Here is a 10,304-nt window from a genome sequence, read left to right on the forward strand (position 1 = left end):
TTAACAGGTGATAACCAGTTCATGAACAATTCATGAACAGGAAGAAATACTGTAGAGCAGGGAGTTTGAATAATGTATATTTTATTCCACTTGTATGACAGGAAAATGTAGATTTTTGAGTTGGCCAGAGTGGGAAAGGAAACTTTTCATTTCTTTTTATGTATTTTTTTCTGCAAAGTTAAGACTAGTTATATTTGGAAATGAAACATCTTAAAGGAAAAGGGTGGTCTCTTATGAAAATGAGTATAGATTTTTTTAGTTTTTACTTTTGATGGTTTTATGTTTTAATGGATTCTTATTGGAATAATTTTGCAGTTTTCAGGTGGAGGGCACATGGATTTTAGCTAGGTTGAACCAACAACTTGAGTGGATAGAACATTCAATCAAAAATTTGTACAGCTTTCCTGGTCCGATGATCTACCAATTCCCTCATTTCCCAAAGCAACGAACTGAGAAATGTGTATCAGTTATAGGATTAGTGCTACTAATTTGCTCTCATAGTGCCTGTCATCCTGTAGATTTCATAGCATGTGAACACAGCCAGACTGTTGTGATCTCAGAGTCCGCAGTAAACTCTACAATGCATGGTGATGGTAGGTTCTCAAAGAAATATGATCTTGGACAGAATGAAAAAAAATGCACCAAAAATTTGAGTAAACAACAGCAAGACAATCTGCATCTTCTCAGTTTGTGTAGGAGATAAGTTGAAGCTGGGAAACATTTTCTGATATGCCCATTAATGGATGTACAACTCATCCAATCACTCAGGAGCTAATACTGCACTTTTCTGTTCTGTGCATAAAAAATGTCATGCCAAATGACTCTGAGTGGTATCCTTAATGATGAATTTACAGCCATCAGTGAGGAACCTTCTTCGATTGTCTGCATTAAAGCAGCAGTTGATTATAATCCCATCCAGTGATGCTTTTCCTTGGCCTTATTAAAGAGAGCAGCATACAAGGCAATCATACCCTTGGGTGTCTTTTGACTTGCTCAAAAGTATGGCTTAAGTGTTGGTTTCTTTTCCAAAAAAAACCCAAATTACATTTTACAATGATGACACATCCATTGTCTAAAAATGAATGACATGGGAATTGCAATGATGCTCTGATTGCTCACCTGGCATTAAAAATAGTACCAGGTTTCACAGACAGTATTTAGCTGGACATATCTGTCGGTGCTGTGCATGGGCAATAAACAACCGGCTCCCTCTTTTTATCACCCCCAGTTTGGGCCTTACCTCATGCATCCACAACGCAGTGCTGCCGTCTGGCTCAGAGCCCTCTGTGCTCCACGGCTTCTCCCCCATCCGCTGGCCCATGGAGCATGTCTTACTGCATTGAGCAAGGGAAGCTTGACAGATCTGGAAGCGAGTTGTGCGTCAGTGGGCATGTTCAATAACCAGAAAGATAAATAAAGTCTTATTTTTCTTTCTGACAAGTCCTTTTTCTAAGGATTAGATTTAGTAACAAAAAGTTTGCAAAGCGGGTTCATAGTAACACAGAAGATGTGGTAAAAGACGAAGGAGACCTTCCCAGCTTCCAGCAGCGTCTGTAGAAGTGCAAATATACATCCCCCTGGATAACTTCCTACCCAACTGTAGGAAACGCAGATGTATTTCTGTAGTACATACCCGTATGTTTCAGTTCTACTGGTAAGTCACTACTGAGTTTCCCCAAACCTCTCTTTGCATTTTATGACAATGCGACTGAGGACTTTAAAGTCCAGTCAGTAAAAAAATGAAAAGCAAGATCAGTGATACATTTTTTTCTTCCATTCTGTTTCTCCCAATAGATAATTTATGGAATTATTTCAGCTGAGTGAATCAAGCGAAGACATCTCATGGGAACAGGAGACGTCTTGCAGGTCAGTTCTGAGGAATGGTTCCATGTATTGTAGATTCTTTTCTAGCTTTTGCTTACCACACCTTTGTCCTAATCAGCTAAATAGAACTATTGACTTAGCTTGATGTTGTGATAGATTAATTAGTATCAGAGATACATCAGTCAGGTAAACATTAACTAAAAAAACCTGTAGATCTGCACAAACATCAAAAAAATAGAGCTCAGCATAATGATTCCAGTGATATGCATTCTAGGCAAGGAAATAAAAAGTTAAAAGGAAAAAAAAAAGATAAAATTAAATAGAAGAAAAAAGACAACTGAGTTCCATCTAATACTTTCCATTTGCCCAGAACTGTTCGTTATTCACTGACAAATGTGCAATGGATGTGTTCCACTTAGAAGAAATAGAAATGAACTTTGTAATTTGCTTAAATTTTTGTATAATTATCACTTTTTGAAATAAATATTTCATTTTATAAAATGCACAACTCCCTGCCTCTCCCTTTCCAATGTTCCAAAACCACTTTGGACTAATTTTGATCTCTGTTTGCAATTGTATGCATGTGTCTGTGTGTTAGTAGCACAGTATGTTCTCTATGTCCATGTGCTGCAAATCCGGTTGACAGCAACCTTGCGCCCTATTCTGTCCTTGTTGTTCTTCATCACAAATCGTAAGTGATCAAATAACTAAAATTTTTGTTTTCTTGTACTGAATTGTGCAACTTCCAGAATTTCTTCAGGCTGGTCCCTGAAGGGGAGTCTCCTCCCTTTTAAAAAGTCATAACATAAACCTTTCAATTTCATGTATAACTTAATAAAATGTAATGTTTCATAAACATATGTGTTAAAGTTTCTCTTTAGGTTATGTAATGAATTTTATTCTTAGAAATTATTTCCACCATCAGATCTTTCGTACTAACTGTATCTTTGGCATAATTATGCTTCTGAAGTCCTATGAGCTCTGAAAAAACTCTGAAAGATGTTTCAACACAAAATTTTTCAAGTTTTTGATGCTTGAAGTGAGGTTCTGTGCTGGGAGACCTCATTTAAATTCCACAGTGTGGCACATAATCTGAGGAATTGTGCCTGATAATCCGGAGTGACTGAATAAATATACTGAGTTTTGGCTACTGCAAGAAATCTACATCCTGACTGATTCTTCAGGCAAGAAAAGCAAGACTCAACAGGGAAATAGAAATATGACCCTACAAATCACACCTGGAGTGCTTTGGAATGGATGTGAAGTCCAGACAAATGCAGACCGCTCAAGCACTAGTCGCTTCATAATAAGCCTGAGAAGGTGAGAGGGAGAAGATGGACAGAAGAGAAAGTTTTGCCATGGTGCTTACCCTCATTGCTAGGGTTTTCAGTAAAATTTAAATCTGTTCATTGTTAGTTATAGTGCCCATTACTGTATAATGGATAATGAGATCCCCTTCTGCCAGGGCCCATGTGCCAATTCACCCTTGAATGTCTCCAGTAAGGGCTGAAGCTCTTGGATGTTGTCTGGATCAGACATGCAGGGTTCACCTCTGTGTCAGGGTAACTCTGGGCACTGGGGCATTGATGTGTAGGATGTTAAACTGCCTTACCTCATCTGGCCGTGTCCTGAAGGTCCTTTTGAGATGGAGGATATTTATTACTTGAAAGGAAATGGAAACAAATGCTTCCATGAGCAAAGTCAAGAAGGAGCTATTAACTTGGAAAAGAGAGAGGAAATATCAGATAGGCCTGATCTGCTGTGTTTGATGGGTGCAGAAACTCCATGGACCAGACTGAGGGATTCTTACTTCTGTGAGCATAAGCATTATACCCTCAGAAGAATTCTTATACAAACATATTAGCTGAAGGATTTTAACCCTGTCCTGCAATGTATTTTCACACAGGAAGTATTGAATACTGCTTACTGTTCTACTTAAGATGTTTTTGGCCATTGCTTGTTAGTGCATTTACCACTGTAAACCACTTCCAAAATCTCTGAAGAAGCAGGTGGAAGACTGAGACGATGACAAATACTTGGAGTAGTCAATTAAGCGGAGGTCATAAATGATCCCCTTTCCAAGAGGCATCATCAAGAATTTGTCTGAAAAGAGAAATTTGCAAAGAAGGAAGCAGATGTCAAATTCCTTTTGGCAGCTGGATGCTTAAAAGCATTTAAAATGAAAAGCTACCTGATCTAAAGCTCAAGACACTGAGAGGATGTGCCTTAACAAGTGGAAGAGAGCGTGTACCGGTGGGGTTTACAGCTCTTGCGCTGTTGGGAGGGTGCAGAACGGTGAGGAAATATGCTGACATGGCTAAATTCTGGCAGGATTTAGGACACTGGCACTGGCAGTGAGGAGGAACTTGAGAATGATTTTTGAGCTCTGTATTCAAACAGCTGCCTGTCTTCCGCAGCAAGCTGTAGAAAAAGAGGGTTTGAACCATTAGAAAAGCAAAGGAAGTGCAATAGCCAGATTTTGATCATAATTACACCCAGGTGGTTCTGAAGTGACTACATCCGTGTCATTGAAGTTACACCAGTGTGAAACTTGTGTGAGAACTGAATCAAGCCTTTTGTTTTCTTGCGTTTGTGTCCCAAAAGAGCACTCTAACAGCTCTTAGTAAATAATAAATTAATAATGATATGATGATCTCCCTTATGACTGGAAGAAGTACAGAAAAATTAGTGTCAGAATAAGAATTTGCTTGCAAGATTCTTAGAATGTGTCATTTCTAGATTTGTATTGGATATACAATGCTTTTCTGCAATGATTTTAATTTCTGGACTGATTTTAATTTTTATTTCAAACATCAGAAATATCAAATTTAGTATGTGGTGAACAATACAAAACCTACAACATATAGCTTATAGGTCAAATGAGTGAGACCTCTGGTCTTTTCATCAAAAAACACCTTTAAATCTCCAGCAGAAAGTAGGAATGAAAACAACTAATGAAAGCAAGTGCTTTTGCTGTCTCCGTGCTGTAAAGCAAATAATATTTTAGTAGATGGTTTCGTTTGTGTTTCCCCATTTGTGCCTCAGAATACACCAGATTGCAATGTTACATCACATTTTTAATGACTGGAACCATGTCCTGAGATCCCCCTCTGACCACACCACAACTTCCTTCTTTCTTTTCCCCTCCTGGCTAGAGGACTGTATGTAATTATGCTGAGGACATAATCCAATTAATTATTGACAGAACACGTAATCACCACTCAGATCTCTCTCTGATAAATATCTTTGCTGCTCTCTGACTTCTGTTTGTCGTGCACTAGGGAGGTGGAAAGGCAGTAAAATGAGTTTTAAAGATAGGATGTTTCTCAGTATTCTGTATCAGCCAGAGAGGCTTCTGACACCCTGGGCTCTTTAGATGTGAAGCATATTGCTCTCGTCTGTGCTAAACAAGTGTCCCCGAGAAAGCTCAGTGGGATGGAGGCTTATGGTTCATTTTAAGTGAAGGATATAATAGGAGCAGATAACTTTGATTTGTGCAAAGGAAAAGTATGATGTCTTTCAGGGATTCCTGGTTTTCACAGCAAATTTTTCTTCTGCTGCTGATTAAAGGGAAAATGATAAATAAGAGCTCTTTGTTCGGTTTAAAGGAGAAATATAGCTTTAGAAAGCTGTCTTATTTAGTAAAAAAAAATCCTGACCTCCGATAGCCTTTGACTAAAATCTGCTAGTAGCAGAAAGTAAAGATGAGGCTGTTTCTGTAACTATTAGAACCCAAGGAAGGACAGTAATAATTTCTGTCCCTATGACCAGCAAATGTCCTGGGGACCGGGCCGGGGTGGGGAAGTGCCCGGAGGTTGCCCGTAACTTCGGATTACAACCAAAGCATGCCAAAAGCAGATAAGAAAAAGAGATAACGAGGCGAGAAAGCAAAGAAGGGATTTATTGTAAAGTAAAGAAAACTAAGCTGTGGAGTGAAAAAAAAAAAAAAGTAATGGCGTAGATAGAGCCGGCCCTTGCAGTCTGTGCGACCTCGGCTGACCCGGTGCCGGCTTCGAGGGTGGGCGCGGAGCCGTACGGCCCCTGACCCCCCGCCGAGGGCCTGGTGGGTGCTGGTGCCCCGGGCATCAGCTCCGGCTTTCGCATGGCTCTGGGAGCCGAGCTGAGCGCTACCAAGTGACCCGGCTCTGCCTGGGGCTTCTCCGCCGCCTGCGCTCGGTGCGGCCCCGGCTGGCACCGGCGGCTGCGGGCAGCGGGGGGCACGGGAGGCACCCCCCACCCTGCCCCTGGGGCGGCGTGAGACGGTCCTTCACGGCGGCCTTCTGAGGGGGTTTGCAAGAGCTCCGCTACCTTTGGTTTTCACGGCGCGACACGCGTGGGGCTGGGAGAGGCACTGCGGGGAGCGGGGACAGGGCGGCGCCGGGAGCCGGGTCTGGCAGAAGTGCAGCACCTTCTCCTGGTCTCTGGAGCCCGGTGTGGGCGCTTGCCCCATCTCCTCTCCCCTCTTTCTGGATGTGCCAACGTGACTTTGGTTCCTTCCTTGTCGGGAACAACGTTCTAAGGGAGCGGGGCGTCGCCGCCTCCAGACACACGGCAGCCAGGTTTGCTGCTGCTGGGCAGTTTGGGACCGCAGAGGAGCGCGGTGCGTCCCGCGTGGGGTCGCGGGGAGGGAGCCGAGGCCGCTGCTCCCGTTTGCCGGGCGAAAGGCACGGACGGTGGGTGGAAGTGGCTCAGGCACTGACACCTCTGCCTCTCCGCAGCCTGCGGCGCCCGCAGCCGCGCCTGGGCGGGCGGTGCCCGCGGCGGGAGAAGCGGAGTGATGTCCCGCCGCAGCCTGCCCTGCTGAGGCTGCCGCGGAGGTTCTCCGGAGCTTCATCGAGGGCGATGAGTTTAGCGACCAACACGCAGCCGGGAGAAGCAAGCTCACCTCAGGCTCTAGCCTCGCCGCCCCAGCATCACCGGAGGTGCCCGAGCCGGGCGGAGCCGGTGGAGCCCCGAGCCCGGTGCGGCGGGAAGCCGGCGGGGCGACCGCTCAAGGGTGACGGTGGAAAGGCGAAGTGCTGAGGGGTTTTAGGGGCCGGCGGAGCAGGCTGCGCGGCCAGACGTGTCGGGAAGCCCCAAGCGGGCACCTGAGCCGGATCTTTTGACACCTCAGCCAAAGCGGCCCGATTTCCAGGGGCGCTGCGCTCCCGCCGCTCCCGGGACGCCGGGGACCTGGGAGCAGAGTCGGAGCCGCTGGTTTAACTGTGAGATACCGCCCGGTGCTGCTTTCCTTGCGAGGCAGCGGTGGGAGCGGTTACACGGGCTGATCTAAACCGTGAATGCTGAGGGGCAGGAACGTTGCGGGGTCAGAGGAACACTGTCACAGCCAAGGCAGGGGTTGTAAGGCCCTTCCAAACAGCTTTCCGCAGGTTTAGCGTAGTACTGCGGGCGCGACTCGGCGTCCCCAGCTTGCCTTCCCCACGGGCGGTGCACCCCTTTCCAAAACTTCGTGAGGGACCGAACAACCCGGACGCCTTGTCCTGCTGCGGTCAGGGACAAGGAGGCATTCAGAGGCACAACGGGAGGTGCTTAGGACCCGCTGTTTCTGGGCGGCTTTGCACAGCTCCTGCGGAAGCTGCAGGATGCTCCCCACGCTGGGCTTCACCTGTCGGGCTCTGCGGGAGCGATCTCTGGCACCCCTCACTCTTTGAAAGGCAGCTGCCGGCCCCCGGGGCGGGGTGGGGGGGTTGGTGTGAGCCTCGCACCGTCGGGCTGGGCGCTCCCCTCCTGCCCGGGCCCCGCAGCCGCCGTCTCTCGGCGGGGCCGGCCCTGCCTCGCCGCAGGTGCGAGTCACGCTGCCCCCGGCCGGGCTCCGGCACCGCCTGCGCCACGGGGCGTCCTCGGTGGGGCAGCTCGCCCGGCCAGGACGCCTTTCCCCCGCCTGTTTTTTTGGCCGGGATTCACTTGCCTGCTCGGCGCCGGCGAACCCTGCACCTTCGCCCTCCCAGGGCTCGACCCCGGGGGCGGCTCCCCGGGATCAGAAAGGGAGCGAACAGCCCTCCGAGCCGGTCTCTAAGGCCACCGCGGTGCTCTCTGGCCCGGGAGACCCGGAGGTCTGGATTTTCCCCTGGGCACGTCCAGTACCCACCCTTGTCCTTCGGGTCGCGGGCGGGGCGCGCTCCTGCCGCCGCCGAGCGAGAGCCCGTCGCCGCCCCCGAGCCCCCAGCAGCCCATCCTCTCCCGCCTGCCGCTTCGCCTTCCCCTCCTCGGCTGCGGAGAGAATATTGCGAGGTAGGCAAAAGGGAAAGTGAGTGTAGCGGTCTGAAGACAGAGAGACAGTCAAGGTTAGACGCGTTATTTACTCAACCTTTATTATTTAAAAAAATTCATAAAAAAAAAAGGTGAACGAACGTCTTACAAAACCCCCCCACATAAATAGGACATTCCGTTCACCTCTGGCTATTGGCAGTTCTAGTACTTGACAACATCAGACGCGATTTCTTGGCATTAGAGAAACCCATTTCAAAATCGGTCATCACAAAGAAATACTAGAAATCCCAGTTAGCACTTGCTAGGCAGCACGGAGCACTTGTACACAACTTTTCAGACGCACACCCGCGCACACACGCAGCTGGGAACAGATCCCGTAGGAAGAGAGCCTCCTTAAAAAATAGTAAACGCTTCTCAAAAAAAAAAAAGGGGGGGGAAGAGAGTTATTTACAAAACGCACATGGAAATACAGTATTGACAGAGCGTGGCTGGCAAATCAACATGATTTGAATAGAGAAAGGACTATGGCACATCTTCCTCCAAGGCTCCCACAGCAGCCTCCTTCGAGTGTCCCCGGGGAAGACACCTCCTGCCATCCGCGTCGCTGTGCCTTTTCCCTCCCCACCTCTCCTCCCGCTCTCCCCTCGCCTCTCCACCCCTGCAATTTTGCCAGGTCCTTTTTACACTTGGATGACCACCGTGCTGGGGCTCTGGAGCCGGGTTTTGTATTGGTCTAGCCAGCTCCTCAGCTCCGAGATCTTGTAGCCCTCTGGTCCTCTGCCTCCCTGGTACATCACCTTCTCCTCCTGGATGACGTAGAGCCTCTCGAAGTAGGCACCGTAGGCGGCGCTGGAAGCATTGTCCATGGTGTCCACGGCCAGGGGACAATCGGGCGCCCCTTCCCTCATCAGCTGAGCTGCCCGCAGCCTGTCCTGGAGGCACTGGTGCTTGGGGATGTTGTAGGCTGCGTCCGAGCTGACCCAGCCGTCGGAGGGGTGTGCTTCTTCGATGTACACCAGCAGGAAGTCAGCAATGTCCACGAAGTGCGCGGCCAAGCGCTGGAAGGACCTCAGGCGGGCCATGAACGGGGGTCAGGTGCAGCTGCCGAAGTTGAGGATGAGGGGTCTCTTGCCACGGGCGAAGTCGAGGATGCGGAGCCTCTTCTGCCCGTCCAGCTGGATCACCTCGGGGTTGGGGGCTAAGGAGCCCACGTGCGCCGACTTGAAGAAGTCCAGCTTCTGTCCGTGCCACACGGCTTTCAGCGACTCCAGCGTGAACATGCGGTTGGAGTCGGACACGCAGACCGGGGGGTCGTCGGGGGGCGGCCCCTCGCTGGCACTGGCCACCTCTTCTGCCGTGGGCATCATCAGCATCTTCTTCCTAATGCACAGAAAATCCAGGAGCCAGAGCATCACGGCCGTGAGCAGGAAGCGGGGGAAGAGAAAGATGCAGGCGGCCGCCTGGGTGAGCAGCTGCAAGGTGTGAACACCAAGGGAGTGGAGCATCGCAGCGGCTTGTGCTGCAGGGCGCTGGCTGCCTGGGGCCCCCCACGCACCCTGCTTGCCGGGGTCTGTGCAGCACAGCTGAGATCCCGCTTCTCTTTAAGCCCATTTTATAGTCAGGGATTTAAATGAAAAGTGACTCCACCTCCGGCCAGAACCCGCCCCTCTGGAACTTGAGCCTGGGGATTACCTACCCCTCCACTCTAATGACCTAAAAATACACAGACAAAAGGGGAGAGAGCCCCGGCGGGGGCTGCGAGGGACGTGCAACGAAGCAGGGAGCAGCTGCTATCAGGCACCAGCAGAGAGTCCGAGATAGGGCGCCGCCGGGGTCCCCGGCCGCTGATAGCGGCAGACGCTCACAAGCAGCCCCGCCAAGGACAATGCAACAGGCGCAGTTCGCCCCCCGACCCGGCCAGGCCCGGCTCCGCACGGGCTGTGCGAGCGCGGGGCCGCCGCCGAGCCGGAGCGGCAGCGGGAGCGGGGGCTGGGGCCGTCCCGGCAGCGCCTGCAGGTGACAGGGACGGGCCGCCCGCGCCTCGTCCCTCCCCTGCGCCTCCCTCCCCTCCCCGCCCCACCAGCCCGGTGGCCCCAGGGCACGGCCTCCGCCCCGCTACACGCCCGGGGCACCCGGGACTCGAACCCTCGGAGCCGCCTCGCCCGCATCCTCCCGCCGCGGCGGCGGTGGCGGGACGGGACGGGACGGGACGGGACGGGAGGCGGCCGCTGCCCCAGCCCGCGGAAAGCCCCTCGCCCCACGGCCGGCGG

At 50.5% G+C, this 10,304-nt stretch overlaps 1 protein-coding gene across 1 annotated transcript; it reads right to left on the minus strand.

Moving 5' to 3' along the window:
* Window positions 1-8,708: 8,708 nt before the first annotated feature.
* DIO3 (iodothyronine deiodinase 3) lies at window positions 8,709-9,589 on the minus strand. Its single transcript, XM_065636617.1, has one exon. The coding sequence runs from the start codon at window positions 9,537-9,539 to the stop codon at window positions 8,715-8,717; it is 825 nt and encodes a 274-aa protein (XP_065492689.1). The 5' UTR covers window positions 9,540-9,589; the 3' UTR covers window positions 8,709-8,714.
* Between the last annotated feature and the right edge of the window lie 715 nt (window positions 9,590-10,304).

The sequence above is a fragment of the Caloenas nicobarica genome, chromosome 5 (assembly GCF_036013445.1).
Source record: "Caloenas nicobarica isolate bCalNic1 chromosome 5, bCalNic1.hap1, whole genome shotgun sequence".
NCBI lineage: Eukaryota > Metazoa > Chordata > Aves > Columbiformes > Columbidae > Caloenas > Caloenas nicobarica.